This window comes from Pseudonaja textilis, chromosome 7 (assembly GCF_049901715.1).
Source record: "Pseudonaja textilis isolate UNSWEBS1 chromosome 7, rPseTex1.2, whole genome shotgun sequence".
Taxonomy (NCBI): Eukaryota; Metazoa; Chordata; class Lepidosauria; order Squamata; family Elapidae; genus Pseudonaja; species Pseudonaja textilis.
Window position 1 is genome coordinate 1,057,253 of NC_141996.1, and position 20,246 is coordinate 1,077,498.

General features: G+C 49.6%; 3 protein-coding genes across 7 annotated transcripts in view; 1 reads left to right on the forward strand and 2 right to left on the reverse strand.

Moving 5' to 3' along the window:
* CLPB (ClpB family mitochondrial disaggregase) overlaps window positions 1-2,828 on the reverse strand; it is an 83,672-nt gene extending 80,844 nt beyond the window's left edge. For 3 of the 5 annotated variants that reach the window (XM_087936884.1, XM_087936883.1, XM_087936881.1), the window contains exons 1-2: window positions 2,048-2,827; window positions 420-471 (exon numbers count right to left, since the gene is read on the reverse strand). In XM_087936884.1, the coding sequence (XP_087793010.1) occupies window positions 420-471; window positions 2,048-2,612 (617 nt within the window). In that variant the 5' untranslated portion in view covers window positions 2,613-2,827. Of the gene's footprint in view, window positions 1-419; window positions 472-2,047 lie in introns of all 5 variants that reach the window. The other 2 variants (XM_026722485.2, XM_087936882.1) reach the window with 2 other exon arrangements.
* The window catches only part of ANAPC15 (anaphase promoting complex subunit 15), a 416,731-nt gene that overhangs the window by 214,436 nt on the left and 182,049 nt on the right, over window positions 1-20,246 (reverse strand). The gene's annotated exons all lie outside the window — the stretch shown is intronic.
* The window catches only part of STARD10 (StAR related lipid transfer domain containing 10), a 40,775-nt gene continuing 33,008 nt past the window's right edge, over window positions 12,480-20,246 (forward strand). The window contains exon 1 of the mRNA XM_087936885.1: window positions 12,480-13,551. Within this exon, the coding sequence (XP_087793011.1) occupies window positions 13,390-13,551 (162 nt within the window). The 5' untranslated portion in view covers window positions 12,480-13,389. The remainder of the gene's footprint in view (window positions 13,552-20,246) is intronic.

The window sequence follows — 20,246 nt, forward strand, 5'->3', positions numbered from 1 at the left end:
ATCATCTATTGATCTATTGATCGATCTATCATCTATATCTATCTATCTGTCTATCATCTATCTATCTATATCTAGCTGTGGTGGCATAGTGGTTAGAGTACAGCATTGCAGGCTAACTGTGCCCACAGCCTGGAGTTCGATCCTGACCAGCTCCAGGCTGACTCGGCCTTCCCTCCTTCCGAGGTGGGTAAAATCCACCATCCTGATTGTTGGGGGGAAACAGGCTGACATTTATAAACCAGCATATACGTCCAGGTGCTATAGCTATCTCAAGCAAGCGAGCCAAGCGGCCTCTTTCAGAGGAAGCATGAGCCCCGTAATTCCACGTTCGGCACCAGCACAGGCACAACAGGGGCGTGCAGAGCTGGCAGGGACCCCCAGGCAGCGCCTGCCCCCTCCCATCCCCCGCCAGGCCTCACCTTTCCACTTCAGGAACACTGTTGAGTCGCACGGCTTCCAGGAGGGCCTCGTCTGGAAAAAGGCGAAAGAGAGAAGGAGCCGTGAGGAAGAGGAGGAGACCAGCGCTGAAAGCCCCCCTAGGGAAAGGAGAAGAGGCCCACCTGCAGCAGGGAGGAGTCCTCGACCTACGACTGTTTATTTAGCCACTGCCCGAAGTTGCAACAAGACCGCCCAAAGTGGTTTATGATCTTGGCTCTCACACTTACGACCACTGCAGCATTCCCCACGGTCCCGTGGTCAACGTTCAGGCGCTTCGGGCAGTGGCTGAATGAACGCTCGTCGTCACTCCTTGCCCTTGCACTGTCCCAGGGTCGTGACCCCCATTTGTGACCTTCCCAACTGGCTTCTGGCAGGTAAAATCAACGGTGGAAGCCAAACTCACTTGTTTCGCTTAACAATGGCCTGATTCGCTTAACAACTGTGCAATAAAAAAAGGGCGCAGAACATTTTTTTGGGTGGGGTGGGGTGTCATTTAACAATCACCTTGCTTGGCAAAATGGGTCCCTGTTGTGGTCGCAAGTCGAGGACTGCCTATCCTGGGGCCCCGAGATCCCCTCTCTGCCTCTGTCAAGTGGGCCATATCCTGTGCCATGGACCTCAGTGTCACCCTGGACCCAGGCAACCTGGGCGGGGGGGGGGGCTTGGCTGGCCTCTCCCTCAGCCCTGAAGCAACCGTGCTACCAGCTGCCGCCTTTCGCAGAAGCACTAAGCCAAGGATCTTCAAACATGGCAAGCTTAAGACTGGTGGACTTCAACTCCCAGAATCCCTGAGCTAACATGACTGGAGGAAGAATTCTGGGAGTTGAAGTCCACCAGTCTTGAAGCTGCCAAGTTTGAAGACCCTGGTCTATCTCAGCTATCTATTGATCTATCTATATTGTCTATTCATTCTATCCCTATCTGTCTGTCTGTCTGTCTATTTCCAGAGAGTCTCCAACCTTGGCCACTTTAAGACTGGTGGACTCCACCTAGTGACCTCCCAGGTTGAGGGCCTCCAAGACCCAGGCACCCCCATGCCAGGTGCAGAAGGGGGGCAGGGTGGCAGCTGGGAATCCAGAGGGGACCCAGCCCTGACCCCTCAAGAGGGTCTGGGGAGCCTCCCCTTCCCAAGGGGAGGGGGCTGAGGGGCACTGCCAGGTCGAGGGCAGAATAGGTGGGACCTTGGAGGTCTTCTAGTCTAGGGGTCTCCAACCTTGGCCCCTTTAAGCCTGGTGGAATCCTGGGAGTTGAAGTCCACCAGGGTTAAAGGGGCCAAGGTTGGAGACCCCTAGACTAGAAGACCTCCAAGGTCCCACCTATTCTGCCCTCGACCTGGGAGTGCCCCCTCAGCCCCCCTCCCCTTGGGAAGGGGAGGCTCCCCCAGACCCTCTTGGGGGGGTCAGGGCTGGGTCCCCTCTGGCTGTGCCAATCCATCCAACGGGCACCCCCACGCCAGGGGCACCTGCCCCCCTCCCCGTAGGGGCACTTTTGGGGAGGGGGGGCTTTCCAAGCCAGAGTCACCTGCAGAGGGGACCCCCCCTCGGTCCTCAGAGGGTCTTGGGGGTCCCCCTCCCTCCCCTCCCAAGGAGCCCCCGCCCCCTCCAGTCACCTTTGCCCAGGTGTCCCCGGCTGTAGCACAGGGCCAGCCCGGCGGCTGCCAGGGCCGAGGCTGGGAGGGCGGGCGTCCTGGCCCGGCGACCCCGGCTCTCCTTCCGGCGCTGGCGGCCTGCGGGCGCCGGGTTGGGCCACAAGCGAGGCCGGCCGGGGGCTTCTTCCTGCGGGGGGCCCCCCACCTTGGCCGCCTCCTCTTCTCCAGCCTCCTCCGGGCGGGGCAGCCTGGGCAGCCAGACGGACCCCGTGGGGGCCACGCCGGGCTCCCATAAGCCCCCCCAGGGCTCTCCGCCGGCCAGAGGGCGCCCCCTACAGGCCGCCGGCCGCCTCTTCCGCAGCTCGGCGCCGCGCTGCTCCTCCGCCGACCCAACGGGTCCAGAGCGGCCCCTAGCGGCGGCCGCGGGGAAGCGCGGCTCCTCGCGCTCGGCCCAGCGGGCCGCGTCTTCTCGGCAGGCCGACTCCCGCGCCGACGTGCCGCGTTTGGCGAGCGGGCGCCCGGCCGCGGCCCGCAGGAGCCTGGTGAGAGCGGGCGGGCCGGGCCTGGTCATCAGGCAGGCCAGCATCGCGCTCCTCGGTCAGCCCAGCGCTGCCGGCCAGCTCCTCCAGTCACCCGGGAAACCAAGATGGCGGCAAGGGAGGCGCCGCCGCTGCGAAGGGGACGCGCCAAGGGAGGCGAGGGGGCGCTCATGGGAGATGTAGTCCTCGGGAGAGGGCTGCGCTCGGCTTGGCGCCGCGGCGCCCGGCGACGGAGGACTACGACTCCCATGGAGGCGCGGGGGGCGCATGCGTAAACAAAGAGGCGCTTTATTGACGTCACGGCCGGGGCGGGGCCTCGAGTTGGCAGCGTGACGGCTCCTCGTGTTCGAGACCCGAGGGGTGCCTGGGCGGGGTGGGTGCGGACCATAGGGAAGTCACTATTGGTGGTTGGGATTGTGGGCAAGATAGCAGAGTAGCAGCAGAGAATTAGCCAACTGTCGACTTTAACTCTTCCGGCTGTCTGCTTAGGCCATTTGTGCAAGATGCATAACTAAGGAAGGTGCATGGTGTGTGTCTGTGTTGAGTGTGTGCAGAGGAGAAGATTGGGCAAATCCCCAAGGTTTGCAAAGTTTATCGTCCAAAGCCTTGCACAACCTGCCCAGGAAAACCAGCTTCCAACATGTAAAGTCAAAGAGGGGAAAGCTTCAGCAAGAATAGAATAGGAATAGGAATTAGAATGGAATAGAATAGAATAGAATAGAATAGAAAATAGAATAGAAATATATGGAATGGAATGGAATGGAATAGAATAGAATAGAATAGAAAATAGAATAGAAATATATGGAATGGAATAGAATAGGAATTAGAATGGAATGGAATGGAATAGAATAGAAATATATGGAATGGAATAGAATAGGAATTAGAATGGAATAGAATGGAATGGAATAGAATAGAATAGAAAAGAAAATAGAATAGAAATATATGTAATGGAATAGAATAGGAATAGAAGAGAATTATTTCTTGGCCAAGTGTGATTGGACACTCAAGGAAATTGTCTTGGTGCAAATGCTCTCAGTGCGCATAAAAGGAAAGAGACATCCGTCAAGAATCATCAGGTGCAACATTTAATAATAGTCACAGGGGACAATAAGCCATCAAATCATACGAGGAAACAGTCGATATAAATCGTAAGGATACAAGGGACAAAGTTACAGTCATACAGTCACAAGTGGGAGGAGGTGATAGGAGTGATGAGAAGATTAACCATAATAGTAGTGCAAACTTTGTAAATAGCTGGACAGTGTTGAGGGAATGAATAGAATAGAATAAGAATAGAATAGAATAGAATAAGAATAGAATAGAATAGAACAGGAGAGAAGAGAATTCTTTTATTGGCCAAGTGTGATTGGACACACAAGGAATGTGTCTTGGTGCAAATGCTCTCAGTGCACATAAAAGAAAAGAGACATCCGTCAAGAGTCCAGAATCATCAGGTCCAACACTTAATGATAGTCACAGGGTACAAATAAGCCATCAAATCATACTAGGAAGCAGTCAGTATAGATCCTAAGGTTACAAGCGACAAAGTCACAGTCATACAGTCATAAGTGGGAGGGGAGGGATGAGAAGATCAATAGTAATAGTAGCGCAGACTTTCTAAATAGTTGGACAGCGTTGAGGGAAATATTTGTTTAGCAAAGTGATGGTGTTGGGGAAAAACTGTCCTTGTGTCTAGTTGTTCTGGTGTGCAGGGCCCTGTAGCATCGTTTGGAGGGTAGGAAATGGACATAAAATGGGGCAAAATTCACTTAACAACTATCTTGTGTAGCAGACACAACTTTTGGGCTCAAGTGTGGTCATAAGTTGAGGACTACTTGTACTGTTCCAAGCAGAAGCTACATAAATAAATAAAGTAAAATAAAATAAATACAACCACAAGAGGTGGCAGAGGAAGAAACAGAGGCCACAGCCAGGACCTTTTTTAATAGTAAAGTTATACAGGTAGTCCTCCACTTATGACCACAATTGAGCCCAAAATTTCTGTTGTTCAGTGAAACAGTTATTAATTGAGTTTTGCTCCATTTTATGACCTTTCTTGCTGTCATTAAGTAAATCTCTGCATCTGTTAAGTGAATTACATGGTTGTTAAGTGAATCTGGATTCACTGTTGACTTCGCTTGTCATGAAGGTCGCAAAAGGGAATCCTGTGAGCCTGGATTGCAACTGTCACAAATGCGAGTCAGTTGCCCAGCGTCTGAATTTGGATTATGGGATGCTGCATTGATCGTAAGTCTGAAAAATAGTCCTAAGTCGCTTTTTCAGTGCCATTGTAACTTTGAACAGTCACTAAATGAACTGTTGTAAGTCAAGGACTACCTGGAGTCAGGATCTTGCTTCTCCCCTCCTCTTTGGGTCAACGAAGGAGGGGGTTTGGCTAGAAGGCCTCCAAGGCTCAAGGGAGGGAGGGAAGAGGAAGGAAAGGAGGGAGGGAGGGAGGTGAGAAAAGAGAGGGAGTGGGAGGGAGGGAGGGAGGAAAGGGGAAGGAAGGAAGGAGAGAAAAGAATAGAGGGAGGAGAGAAAAGAAGGGAGGGAGCAGGAAGGAAGGAAGGAAGGAAGGAAGGAAGGAGAGAAAGAATAGAGGGAGGAGAGAAAAGAAGGGAGGGAGCAGGAAGGAAGGAAGGAAGGAAGGAAGGAAGGAAGGAGAGAAAAGAATAGAGGGAGGAGAGAAAAGAACGGAAGGAGCAGGAAGGAAGGAAGGAAGGAAGGAAGGAGAGAAAAGAATAGAGGGAGGAGAAAAGGAGGGAGCAGGAAGAAGGAAGGAAGGAAGGAAGGAAGGAAGGAAGGAAGGAGAAAAAAGAATAGAGGGAGGAGAGAAAAGAAGGGAGGGAGCAGGAGGAAGGAAGGAAAGGAAGGGAGAGAATACCCATTCCTAAGAGGTCTGTAAGGGGCGTGCATAAGTTCACCATTGTGTCTACCGTCCCTGTCCTATTGTCCCCATTAATTCCTACTTATTTACTCATGTTTGTACTTATATCTATTATCTTGTAAGCGATTGACAAATCTCAGAAATAAATAAAATACAAAATAAAAGAAGGAAGGAAGGAAAGAAAGACAGAAAGAAAGAAAGAAAGAAAGAAAGAAAGAAAGAAAGAGGGAGAAAGGAGAACAAGGAAGGGGAAGGAAGGAAGGAAGGAAGGAAGGAAGGAAGGAAGGAAGAAAAAAAGAGGGAGGAGAGAAAAGAAGGGAGGGAGCAGGAGGAAGAAAGGAAGGAAGGAAAGGAAGGAAGGAAGGGAGAAAAATACCATATTAGACTCAGAAGGGAGGTGATCAGCCCCCTGGCTGGCAGGAAGGCCCTCCTGAACCTCCAGATGTTTGAGACTCCAACTCCCATCTTGCCCAGCCAGCCCTGCTCATCTGGAGAGCTGCTGGGTGGGGAACAGCGGTTCGGTCGCTTAGCCCGCCCCCCGCCCCCTGCCAAGCCCTCTTGTTCTCAAAACAAAATACCAGCCTGCCCTGTATCGTTGTCAGCGAAACCAGCTTCCTTTGCCATCCAGGCAGGTGCCATGGGACCGGCAGGGGAGGAAAGGGGGCTGCCAGCGCAAGCCCGCCCCCCCGGCTACACACACACACACACACACACACACGCAGACACAGGCAGGCACCTCCTCTGTGGCAGAGAGCCGCCCCCAGCCCCGCCTGACTCATCCCTGCAGCCTCTGGGCTCCTCCTGCCTCCCCATCTGCCCTTGTTTACGTGCCCAAGTTGGCATCGTCCAGACCCCTCCTTGGCCTCCCCCGCGTGCCCAGGCAGGGAAAGAAATCCACGCAGGCAGCGATGGGAAGGGGGGAGGGCCTGGGGGGGGTGAAGCCTCAGCGCCTGGAGCCTGGAACTGCAGGGGAGGTGGGGTGGGGTTCTTCCTCCCAGGACCCCCCTTGAGGTGTCCAGCATAGAATCATAGCATCGGCCGTGGACCTTGGAGATCTTCTAGTCCAGCCCCCCCCTGCCCAAGATAGCAATAGCACCGAGGCAGAGACTGCTTCACAGTACTTCTACAGCCCTCTCTTAAGTGGTTGAAGAGCCGGCCTTCCCCCCCCCCGACAATCTGGGTCCCGATTATGGACTCAAAGAAATACAGGGCTGGAAGGGACCTGGGAGGTCTTCTAGTCCAACCCCCTGCTTGAGCAAGACAAATGGTTGTCCAATCTTTCCTTGAAAATCTCCAGTGAGGGAGCACCTACAACTTCTGGAGCCAGAGCTGTTCCATCTGTCTGTCTGTCCGCCCATCTATCTATCCCATCCATATCTATCTATCTATCTATCTATCTCTGTGTCTGTCTATTCTTTCTATCTATCAATCCACCCTATATCGAATCATTCCATCTATCCGTATATCATCTATCTATCTAGCCTCCATCAATCAACTATCTATCATCTATCTATCTATCTATCTATCTATCTATCTATCTATCTATCTATCTATCTATCTATCTATCCTATCCATCCATCCATCCATCCATCCATCATCTATCTATCTATCCTATCTCTATTTCCCTATCTATATCTATCTGTCTGTCTGTCTGTCTGTCTATCCATCCATCCATCCATCCATCCATCCATCCATCCATCCATCCATCCATCTATCTATCTATCTATCTATCTATCTATCTATCTATCTATCTATCTATTTCTGTGTCTGTCTATTCTTTCTATCTATCAATCCACCCTATATCGAATCATTCCATCTATCATTCCATCTATCCGTATATCATCTGTCTATCTATCTATCTATCTATCTATCTATCTATCTATCTATCTATCTATCAATCAACTATCTATCATCTATCTATCTATCTATCTATCTATCTATCTATCTATCTATCTATCTATCTATGAATCTATCTATCTATCTATCTATCTATCTATCTATCTATCTATCCATCCATCCATCCATCCATCATCTATCTATCTATCCTATCTCTATTTCCCTATCTATATCTGTCTGTCTGTCTGTCTGTCTGTCTGTCTATCTATCTATCTATCTATCTATCTATCTATCTATCTATCTATCTATCTATCTATCATCTGTCTGCCTACCTATCTACTATCCTATCCCATCCTATCCTGGCTGGGGAATTCTGGGAGTTGAAGTCCGCCTGTCTTACAGTTCCCAAGGCTGAGACACACTGGGTGACATGCAGCTCAGCTGGAAGCGACAGGCAGCTACTCAACCGGAGAGACAAAAGTAGCCTTTTCCCAGCTGCCAGAGACGCACCTTCACATCAGTAGCCCTGAGCAGACACACCTGGCATCCACGGAGGGAAACCCCTTTTCACCCAAGCGTTTCTGTGGCGTGCCAGGCATCGCCCTGCCTGCCCGCTTTGCCCCTTACACAGAGACACACTCAATTCCTGATGATGCGTCCTGCCCTGGGCAGCATTCCACAAATTTTTTCACTTTCCAGCCCAGCTTGCAAGCTGAGATTTCTGAGTGGTCTCCCATCCACCTCATCCACAATCAGCTAGCTAGTGGCTGCTGCCAGCGGGCCCTTCTCTGCTCCTTAATCTAATACAGAATTAAAAGGGGGTCAAAGTATTTGGACTAAAAAGACATGCGATAAAACGCAATCCAACCCAACTTAAAGCACCAGATAGAGCCGAGGATCCCTTGTTGAGACAGGCAACGATAGAAATCAAATCACATCAACTAATCAGTCATTCATTCTATAAACAGATCACACCAAAAAAGAATACAATTGGATTAAAATGAAGGACAACGGAATCCAATCCAAGCCGACGTGAAACATCAAATAAAAGCCCAGAGACTCTTGTTCAGATAGGTGCCAATAAGAAGTGAAATGAAATGAAATAGAATAAAATAATAAACAAAATAATAATAATATTACTTGGTTGATACCTAGGATGCTGGCAGCAACCCATATCAACCATCAGAACCAATCCATGATATTTGTGGTACATTTTTAAATGTTCCGTTGACTGAGTTTCATGTTTATTGAATAGAAGAGATAATAATAATAATAATAATAATAATAATAATAATAATAATAATAATAATAATAATAATAGCAGCACCAATAGGCATTGACAAATTTGCCCTCAGTCAATTGCAGAAGGCAGTTTTGCTTGGAACAGCTTCCATCTTGCAGCAATATTTGTAACACCATCAAACATCCAGATTTGCCTATCCCGGGTCTTTGGTAAGGACTCATAGACAAAAATGCCAAACCCAGTCTGAACATCTGGCTGACTGAGCAATACCCAAAGGGCTACCTGGCTATTTGGAAATCCTGAATTTATCAGACTTGAATACCCTGATTCTACAAAAAAACCACCCTACTTGGAACAGCTTATATCCTCCGACGCTGCCTGAACCGTTCCTGGATCCTTGGTTAGGACTCGAGCTGTTGAGCTACCAACCAGCCCCAAAGGCTAAAGATTAACCAATAATAATAATAATAATAATAATAATAATAATAATAATAATAATAATCATACATCTTAAGAAGATACTTGGTTGATAACTAGGACGCTGGCAGCAACCATTAGCACCGGTCAATGGTATTTGCGATGCATTTTTTAAGGTTCAGTTGACTGAATTTCATGTTTAATCAATGAAGTATATAATAATACAAAATAAAATAAAATAGAGAAAAGCAACACGGTGCGGGGGTCCACCAGCTACATCCTGGCTGTTCCGCTAAGCCTTGTTTTTCTACGAACACAGACGATAATTTATGTATTCCAAACTGCACCATTCGGCCGCCGCATTCAGACCATTTTCGGCAGGGCATTTCTCCAGAGGAAGCCAATCTTCCTAGAGCGGCGTTGCCAAGAAACCAAAGAGATTCCACTCCACGTAGCATCAACTTCCCAGGCCTGCAAGACACAGGGAGAAATTCTTAGAAAATCCCACCCCCCCAAATAAAATAAAATAAAATAAAATAAAATAATTCATGATGTTAGGAAAAGCCTCTTGGCTGCAATTCCCCAGAAATCTGGCTAAAGTGCTAAATAAACAAGTTGGGCTTTAAAGTGCAATAAAATCTCCTGGTTTTTAATGCGGAAGATTAAGCTGGCTGCTGGTTGTCAGCAAATTCTACCAAATACGCCTCTTTCTTTCCTTTTCTAAATCCTGTGCAAAGGATCAACCTGCAGCCCTGAACTGATCCTGCCTCCTTCCAGGCTTCCCAGGGGTCTTTAGAGTCCAGGCACAGCGACCAGTGGAAATTTGGGGCTCATTTGTGGTCGTAAGAAGAGGATTCCCTGCATGCTTTTTTACTGTTGTAATCTCCCCCTGAGTCGCTCGAGACAGTGAGACAGGCGGCGTATAAATTTAATAAAAATAAAGGCACTTGTGTGTGATGGTGAGAAAACAATCAACCCATGGAACAGAAGTTGCCTTTGGAAGTTGTGGGAGCTTCATCATCCTTGGAGGCTTTCAAGAAGAGACTGGACTGCCCTCTGTCAGAAATGGTGTAGGGTCTCCTGCTTGGGTGGGGGGGTTGGACTAGATGACCTCCAAGATCCCTTTCAGCTCTGTTAATCTGTAGAATGGTGCGCATGTAATGCATGTTAATGTGGCTTATCCCACTTGGTGAGCTTAGCCACCCTGCTGGCTAATGAATGGTTTATATGGCTCACTAGTTTGTCCAAATCCAGGCCATCATGGTTAATCAATAAGCCATAGTTAAATCAATCCTGGTTTTCGGGCACCGTGTGAACCAGTTCAACGAGTTTCCCACGGGTCCATGTCAAGCATCGAAGCCAAATCTGAGGCCAGAATGGGGCAGTCAGTGGGATGTGTGTTGTGTAGGTGTGGGTATGAATCACACAACTTCCTTCACAGCCCTTTTTAGCCATATCCTTTGCTATGGTGGCCTCTGGGCTTTGGGCCATGCTCCCAACGGGCAGAGGGCAGGGGTTCAGGCCACAGCTGGAAACACTGAAATAATACAAGGGTAGACTCAGAGGGCACTGGGAGACGTTTATTATTTATTTTTGTTTCTTTATTATATTTTTAATCCTGTCTTTGTGACTTTATAGGCCACTCAAGGCGGTGAATGTAGCTAATGTTGCTACCTCCTCCTTTTTGGCCACGACAACTCTGCGAGGTGGGTTGGGCTGACAAGGATTGGCCCAAAGTCTCCCAGCTGGCTTTTGCGCCTAACGAAAAACTAAAACTCACCGTCTCCTAGTGATTGGCCCAAAGTCACCCAGCCAGATTTGGTGTCTAAGGCAGGACTAGAACTCACCATCTCCTGGTTCACAGGCCAGCGCCTAAACTATGACAGCACAGCGGGTTCTTAATTTAATCAATTCCAAGATAAATTCCGCCTACACAGCGAGCTGGTCAGCCTGTTATACGTTTGATCCGCCGACCCTGGGCTCAATCCGCCTTGTTTCCTCGCTCACCGCAAGGCTGAGCAATTTTACAAAGGGGAGGAAGGAAACGCGGCAGGATGGAGAAGGAGGTTTGGTGGCCTCTCCTGACCGGCTACTCCTTCTTCCTCTTTCCCGCCCAGCGAGGAGGAAGGCGGCTTGTTTTCCGTGGGCAAATATTCCACCTGTCGGAATGTTATTTATTCTGGAGGGTTGGCCAGGTTTTCTGGCAGAGCCCATCAAAGCCTCACCCGGGGGCCACGGATGCCCTGCGGCGTCTGTTCTTGTGGGCTGCAGGCGGGGGGTCAGTGAAGGTGGACGGCGGTGGCATTGTAGCCCTTAATTGCAGTCGTAAGTCGAGGACTACCTGCAATAAGGTCTGGAAGAAACCGAGAATGTCCAGTCGCAAACTGTAGGAAACCAGTAAAAAATAGAAATTAAAAACATAATTCATGCAAAATATAAAAGGATCCTCCTTCTAAAATGCTTCTCACCACGGCGTGAGGAGAAAATGCAACAGGGGACCTTAATTCACAGAATCCTACTAGGTCTGGAAGGGACCCTGGAGATCATCTAGTCCAGCCCCCACCCGGGGGCATGATTTTAATTTTGATGTTGTTGCTTTTTCTTTTTCTTTTTTTCCCCTTTATTTAAGGAAGTTTTGATTGTTGGTAACCGTTTGTCTGCCAGAAGGGGGCAGATGTAAATTTATCCATAAACTGGTAAAACTCAAGAGGGACAAGCTGCATTTATTGCAAATAACCAAACAGAGCCATGTGTGTTTGTGTGTGTGTGTGTGTGTGTGTGTGTGTCAGTTGGTGGGCAGAGGGAGCTGAACCCACTGGAAGCCACAAAATACAGGTAGTCCTTGACTTACGACCACAACACAGCCCAACATTTCCATCGCTAAGCAAGACAGTTACTCAGTGAGTTTTTGAATCCCATTTTTACAACCGTTTCTTGCCACAATTATCACGTGAGTTGTTGCAGTCCTTAATTTAGACACCCACGGTCATTAAGCGAATCCGGCTTAGTTAACTCTGCTGGTCAGACGGTCACAAAAGGGGACCACGTGACCCCCCTGGCACGCTGCGACCGTCATAACTATGAATCAGTTGGCGAGCATCTGAGTTTCGATGATGATGTAACCGTGGGGATGCTGCAGTGGTCGTAAGGGCGTAAACCTGGCGGTAAGTCATTGTTTCAGTGCTCTTGGAATTTTGACCCGTCACTAAATGAAATGTTGTATGTCGAGGACTACCTGTAACCCACTTTCAAACCAGCCGGCTCCCTCTGGGGGGGGCGGCAGTGTGAGGAGCAGTGTGCCCCCTCCTGCCTCCGCCGTGGAACATGGACCACCCTCCACTAGCCAGACTCGTGACCCGTCGCCCGGCCAACGTGTGAATGCGTCCGCCTGGCAGGAGGGCAGCCCGGGGACGCGTTTGCTGAGCCCTCCCCGGCCGGAGCCCGCGGGGCGCCTGCTTGGGGAAGGCGGACGCCCCGGTGAGCGACGGCAGGTAGGACCCAGCAGACACCGGCAGCGCTCGGGGACGGGGCGGGGGGGGGGCAGGGAGGCGAAGGGGGCGCCGGCTTGCCGCTGCTCCCAAACCGCATCCCGACAGAGAGGCGACCTTGCCCGGCCGCCCCTCTGCAGCTGCTCCCGGGCAGCCTCCGCCTAGCTCCGGAGAGGATCCGGGACCGGAGGGAGGAGGAGGAGGAAGAAAAACAGGAGGAGAAAGAGGAGGAGAAGGAGGAAGGAGGGAAGGAAGAAGAGGAGGAGGAGGAGGAGGAGGAGGAAAAGAAGGGAGGAGGGGGAGGAAGAGGAAGAAGGTGGAGGAAGAAGAGAAGGAAGAAGAGAAGGAAGGAGGGGAGGAAGAGGAAGAAAAACAGGAGGAGGAAGGAGGAGGAAGAAGAGAAGGAGGAAGAAAAGGAAGGAGGAGAGGAAGAGGCAGAAAAAGAGGAGGAAGAGGAAGGAGAAGGAAGAGGAAGGAGGAGGGGGAGGAAGGAGTCGGAAGCAGGGAAGGAGAAAGAGGAGGAGAAGGAGGAAGAGAAGGAGGAGGAGGGAAGAGGAGGAGGGGGAGAAGAAGAAGGAGGAGGAGGGGAGAAGGAGGAAGAAGGAAGGAGGAGGAGGAAGAAGAGAAGGAGGAAGAAAAGGAAGGAGGGGAGGAAGAGGGAGAAAAAGAGGAAGAAGAGGAAGGAGGAGGGGGAGGAAGGAGGCGGAAGAAGGGAAGGGAAAAGAGGAGGAGAAAGAGGAGGAGGAGGAGGAGGGCCGGCCTCGGCTCACCTGCGCGTGACTCACCTGTCCTTCTGGGCCGGCCGCCAACGCCACGCCAGCCCGCCCCGTCCGTCGCCGCGGGGGGAGCGCAGGAGGCGGCCAGGCGTCCGCCCCGCAGAGCCGCAGCCCGGGGCCGCTCGGCGTCTCCCAGCCTTCCTCCTCTCCTCTTCCTCCTCCTCCTCCGGCGGCGGCATGTCCGGCCGGGAGAGCGTGCAGATCCCGGACGACGGCGACTTCGAGCACTTCCGAAGGGAATGCAACTCGGAAGCCGGCTGGCACCTCACCTACCACCGCTCGGGCATCGCCGTCTGGATTCAGGTGCTGGAGGCCGAGAAGTCGCTGCACAAGATCAAGGTAAGGCCAGAAACCGCCGCCCCCCCGCTACCCCCACTCCACACCTGCCCAGGTACGCCCCCTCCCCTCTTTTATTTGGGGAGGACGACGACGACGACACACACACACCCCGAGATCTTGGCCGGCTCCTGCTTTGCTGGCTCAGCTTCAGCCTGACCCGGTTTTTTGAGGGGTGCCAAGGCCAGATTGGCACCTCCGGAGTTTGGTGGGCTTGCAAGCGGCAGGGGAGTGGGGTGGGGGGGCGTTGGTCAAGCCCCCTGCCTGCCCACCTGCCCCCTCCCAACTTTCCTGCTGCCTCTTCTGGGGTTTTTGGGGGGCTCTGGGGATTTCTGGCTGGCCAGAGGGGTCCTTCAGACAGAGGGCAGCCTTGGCAGCCTTGGAGCTGGTGTGGTCAGCCGGGGCCGGGCCGGGCCGGGACTGTGACCGGAAGAGGAAGCGAGCGTGCAAGGAAGGCCCTGTGTGTGTGTGTGTGTGTGTGTGTAAGAGAGAGAAAAAGAGAGAGAGATCATCTTACGTCTCCCTGGCACCCCAAAACCCAGGATGGGACTTTTATTCATCGACACGATTAATTCTCGGAAGTTGTGGGAGTTTCACCATCCCTGGACGCTTTCAAGAAGAGACTGGACTGCCCTCCGTCAGAAATGGGGTAGGGTCTGATGCTTGGGTGGGCGGGGTTGGACTAGATGACCCTCCAAGATCCCTTTCCGACCCTGGTTATCTTTTAGATGAGAGAAGAATCCACCCTTTGTTGGGTGGGTGGCCAGAGTCCAACCCAAAACTCTCCTCTTCATCTTAGGAGGCCAGTTCCCATACAGGCGGTCCTTGACTTACGACGGTTCTTTTTAGCGACCGTCTGAAGTTACTTAGGACCGTTTCTCAGTTGCACTTGTATTATTCCCCATCGCCAGGCGAGCAGAATTCAGAAGCTTAGTGGCTAATTCATAGTTATGACCGTTTTTCATACTTACGGCCATTGCAGCATTCCCCCGCAGTCCCGTGATCACAATTCAGGCCCTCGGCAAACTGACTCGTAGTTATGACGGTCGCAGCATCCCCCGGGGGGGACCACGTGATTCGCCTTTGGCGATCTTTTGACCACAGGGAAAGTAGATTCACTTAACAACGGTATGACTAACATAACCATGGCAATGATTCACTTAACGATGGTGGCAAGGAAGGCCGTAAAATAGAGCAAAACTCACTCAACGACCGCCTCGCTTAGCAACAGAAACGTTGGGCTCCCTTGTGACGATCACAATGCATGTTGTGGGTCTGAGCGGCTTCCCCCAAAAGTGCAAATGTGGTGCGCTGATGTATCTGAGGGTGTGTTTGTGCACGAGCACACGCTTGCTTGGAGAAACATTAATTACATAGTCAGATAACGGATAATAACAGATAATCAGAGTTGGAAGGGACCTTGGAGGTCATCTAGTCCAACCCTGCACCCAAGTGGGACAACGAACTTACACCATTTCTGACAGAGGGCTGTCCAGTCTCTTCTTGGAAGTCTCCAGGGATGAAGCTCCTACAACTTTAATTAATTCAGAATAGAGTTAGAAGGGATGTTGGAGGTCATCTATTCCAACCCCGCGCCCAAGCGGGAGACCCTGTACCATTTCTGACAGAGGGCTGTCCAGTCTCCTTTTGGAAGTCTCCAGGGATGAACCTCCCACAACTTCCGAGGGCAACTCACTTCCGAATCCTCAAGCTACGGCCACAATTGGGTCCAAAAATCTCTTGTCGCTTAGCGAGACATTCGTTAAAGGGAGTTCTGCTTTGTTTTACTATCTTTCTTGCCATGGGTTGCTAAGCGAATCACAATTGTCCCCCTCGGTCATCATGCATGGAAGAATCCTGGGAAAACTGTTATGCTTATGTGAACCAGGCTTTACAGGCAGTCCTCGACTTACGACAGTTCGTTTAGTGACCATTCAAAGTTACGATGGCACTGAAACAAGTGGCTTACGGCTGTTTTTCACACTTAGGACCATTGCAGCCTCCTCATAACTTGTTTAATTCATTGATATTCAGCAAGTGGGCTGATTTGCTTAACAACGGTGGCAAGAAAGGTCGTAAAATGGGCGAAAACTCACTCAAGGACTATCTTGCTTTCAACAGAATTTTTTTTTTTGTGGTCCATTGTGGTCATACATCGAAGACTGCCTTCGCTTGAACAATAATATTGTGCAATAACGCACCTTTGTGGAGCTGTAGCCGTGGCCTCTCCCCAAAATAACCAGGTTAAGTGAAGCAAATACTTTGGTTCTCATATCTTTCAGGGCTCACCTAGAATTCAGGGGTCGCCAACCTTTTGGACCTCAGGGACCACCAAACTCTTACTTTTAAATCCCACGGACCAGAGACCCTGGGAAAATCCCCAAAAAGTCTGCAGGAAAATCCCGCACCCTGTTTTCCTACCGATCGATCGTTCTTTATTTGGGATCACAGGATACCGTCTCCAGCTCTGTTCTCGGGGGTGAGGGAGAGAGAGAGACTTTTGGCTTCATGCAAGGAAAACAGCAGGAGCCGCAGAAGTCTTTCTTTTCCCCAAACTCTGCCAGAAATGAGTCTTGCGCGCAGCCTCTTGGAGCAGGAGGCCTTGCAGGGTCCCAAAGACTCATTTCTGGCAGAGTTTGGGGAGAGAAAGAAAGACTTTGGCTGCTTTCCTGCGTGAAGCCAAAAGCAGAAGAAGGAAGAAGCGGAAAGAAGCAGCCCGGTGGCCAGTCCAGGCGTGTGGGGCGCTTGGGGCAAGTTCCCCCCCCCTCTGCCCTTTCCCCCCTCCCCTCACTACCCCGTGTTGTTTGCAACGCAAGCCTTGTGTTCCCACACAGCCTGGATTAATTGCTTTTGGGGTGGTGGGGACGGACATTTCTCTGTGGACCACCAAAATTTTCTCACGGACCACCAGTGGTCTCTAGCCTACCAGTTGGCGACCCCTTGGACTATATGGAGTGTGATTAACATGACGGCCTACCATCGGCCATCAACTCTCCTCAACGAAAAGTTGGATTCCCACCCCACAACCAGCCCCAAACTATCCCTGTTCATCTTAGTTTGGCCTGTAACACAACCTCGGTCTTTGCAACAGGCCCCAGTTCCGGCTCGTGGTTGTGTGTCGGACGTGAGCTTATGTCAACATCGGGGCCTTCTTTTGAAGGTTCGGAGGCTGGAGAGCCCAGCTCAACCCCAGACGCAGAGGGTGGACTTTCTTGGCTTGCGGTTGTGGTTGGCCAACCAGCCTGTCAACTCAGAAAATATTTCTATGGTCATTTTAGGGTTGCCAACAGAAAGCGGGGTGGGGAAAGGGGCTTGAAAGAGCAGTGCGGCAGCTGGGAAACCGAAACTGACTGCCTCCAAGTCCTCTTGAACGAAAGGCCAGTCTGTTCCCCTCTCCTGGGCGGGGAGGTTTGACCTCTGCCACTAAAAATACCCCTTTCCACCCGGGTGTATTTGATCTTCTCTTTTCTTTGGGTTTCCAATCGGCCTGCAGGCTGCCAAGGGGAAGTTGCTTCCAGCTCACCACAAAAAAAAAAAGAAGAAAAAGTACAATCTGCTCATTGGTGCCTCTAAAAGCTGATTTGCAGATTCTTTGGGCATTTAGCAAAATCCCCTGCGCGGCCCGGAGGGAGAAGCAAAGCAAAAAAAAAGCGGAAACTTCAACCCCGGGGAACGAAACGGAAAGGACTCCCGTGTCACACACAGTGGCCCACAATAAAATAGGTTGAGGCAGTTTGGTCTAGTGGTTAGGCCCCAGGCTGGAAAGCAGGAGGTCGTGAGTTCTAGTCCTGCCTTAGGTATGAAAGTGGCTGGGTAACTTTGAGCCAATCACCAGCGGACAGGGAGTTCTGGTCCATCTTAGTCAGGGGTGGGATTCTACCCGTTGGCACCTATTCGCTAGAACCGGTTGTTAACCTTCTAAGCAGTTCGGAGAACCGGTTGTTAGAAGAAATTACAGGGCTAATCCTGTAAGGAAGGCAGGAAGGAAACATTCTGGTGTTGCTGACAGAAACTGCCTCTCCTCCGTTAACCCTTATTACATTCTTGGCAGGACTAGACTTCCTATCTCAGGAACATCTCTGGAGTTTTTTTCTTCCTTTGCTGGTACTTTGCTTGTGTGGAGTGACCCTTCAAAGTTACAATGGCCCTGAAAAAAGCGACTTATGACCGTTTTTCACACTTATGACCGTTGCAGCATCCCCACAGTCACAAGAGGCCGGGCGAGGAAATGCGTGCCTCGATGTGAGGGATATTGAATTGGCCACATCCAGCCAATAACATGACCACCAAGTCATGTCCACCCAAGTCACATGACCACCAAGCCACGCCCACTAACTAAGCCACGTCCACAGAACCAGTTGTTAAAAAATTTGAATCCCACCCCTGATCTTAGGCATGAAGGCTGGTTAAAGTAATATTGAACCAATCACCAGGAGACGGTGAGTTCTAGTCCTGCCTGAGGCATGAAAGCCAACTGGGTGATGTAGACCCAGCCCCTCCCTCCCAGCCCAGCCCGCCCCAAGAGGAGGTGGAAGGAGTGTTGGATATCTTTGCCTCCTTTTGAGTTATTTGTAAAAATAATAAAGGCGGGATCGAAACAAACCCAGCCCCAAATTTTTCTTTTATGGAATGATTATTTTTTTCTTATTGTTTTGCATTGTATTTATTCTTTTTATTTGTGGGATTTTCACAGAGGGAGGGAGGTTTTACGGCCCCCTCCTCCGTCCAGCTTCCCTCGGCCATGTCTGTGTTTCGGTCTCAGCCTTGTGGCAAAGACCCCCTCCCCTTAATCTTCCCAAGAGATCAGGGGAAAAAGGCTTTCGAGTGCCACCATCTGCTTTCTTCTCCAAAAATCCCTCTCAACATCCAGGGGATCAAAGCTTTCCTTGCTCTTTTTCCGGTGAAAAGCTACGGTGGTTTTTAACACGTGGATTATAATAAACCTCTGCGTAACGCTCCTAGGGTCCTGAAATAAATAAGCTAAAAGTAGAAATGTCCTTTTGGCTTTTTAACAGCAGGTTCGTCAGCAGAACTTTGCAGCAAAATCTATTTCTTTTCTTTTTTTAAAAATAATTTAATGGCATCCAAATGTACAAACGGAAGAAAAGAGGAAATGTCCTTTTGACTTTTGAATAGCGGGTTCATTGGTGGAAATCTGCAGATCATTTAAAAAACATATAATTTAATATCGTCGTATTGAAATTATCATAATATGAATAAAAAAGGGAAATGTCCTTTTGCCTATTTAGCAGCGGGTTCATCGGCAGGAGTCTGCAGATAAATCTTTTTTTAAAAAAATTACAATGTTTTATTGAAATTATAACAATAAAAAGGAAATGTCCTTTTGCCTTTTTAGCAGGTTCATTGGCAGAATTCTGCAGATAAATCTCTTTTAATACAAGTTTTATTGAGATTATTGTCATATAAAATACAAAGAAAAACAAAGAGAATAAGGAAACAGGAAAGGGGAAAGAGAGGCTAAGAAAAGTGTAAAGTGAAGGAAAAAAGAAGAGGAAAAAGCCCCCATTAATTTCCAAATTTATTCATTGTGGTAGAACAAAAATAATAATATACAACCTAACTTTTTTTTTAACTTTACCTCCCTCCGTTTTCTCCTTCCTTCCTTCCTGGGTACATACCAGCCGTTTTTGTAACAAGAAACTTATCAATAAATCCCAGTTGGAATTGCATTTATTTTTCTGTTTCAAGCTCCTGTTTCTGTGTCTGGAATTGGTTTCAGAGCGGAAGCAAAGCAGGATCGGATCTTCTCTTTAATTATTAATTTGGCCACCGCTGCCAACTCCGTCTGTTCTTCCCTAAAGAATTTTCGCTGCAATCTGCATGTCCAACAACAAGAGAAATCCAGATTTTTGCAGCTAAGTATTTTTCATAGCGCAGAAAAGAAATTTTCAGCTCTGCTGGGGTGACGGATCTCTCCTTTGAAGCCAGGTTGAAATGCTGACAAATCCAGGGGAGAGGTAGTCCTTGACTTATGATCACAATTGAGCCCAAAATTTCCCTTGCTAAGTGAGACAGTTGTCAAGCGAGTCCCGTCTCATTTTACGACTGTTCTTGCCACCGTTGTTAAGCGGAATCACTGCGGCGGCTAATCACACAACTGTTAGGTGAATCTGGCTTCCCCCTTTGTTGACTCTGCTTGCCAGAAGGTCACAAAAGGGACCCCGTCATAAATATGAGTCAGTTGCCGAGCTCCTGAATTTTGATTGTGCGACTTTGCGGTGGGGTGGTGGTGCTACGATGGACGTTAAGTGTGAAAAATGGTTGTGTCATTTTTTTGTGGGAGCTCCATCCCTGGAGGCTTTCAAGGAGAGACTGGACTGCCCTCTTTCAGAAATGGTGTAGGGTCTCCTGCTTGGGCAGGGGGTTGGACTAGATGACCTCTGAGGTCCCTTCCAACTGTTATTCTGTTTTGTTCTGTTCTATTCTTATTTCTTATGCTATTCTATTCCTCTTCTCCATTCTTCCTTTTTCTTTCCTCTGCTTTATTCTTTTCTCTTCTATATTCTCCTCTTCTACTCCCTTTTCTTCTCCTCTATATTCTATTCTATTCTATTCTATTCCCTTCCATTCATTCCATTCCATTCCATTCATTCATTCATTCCATTCCATTCCATTCCATTCCATTCTCTCTAATCTATTCTATTCTGTCCTGTTTTCTATTCTATTCTATTATCTGT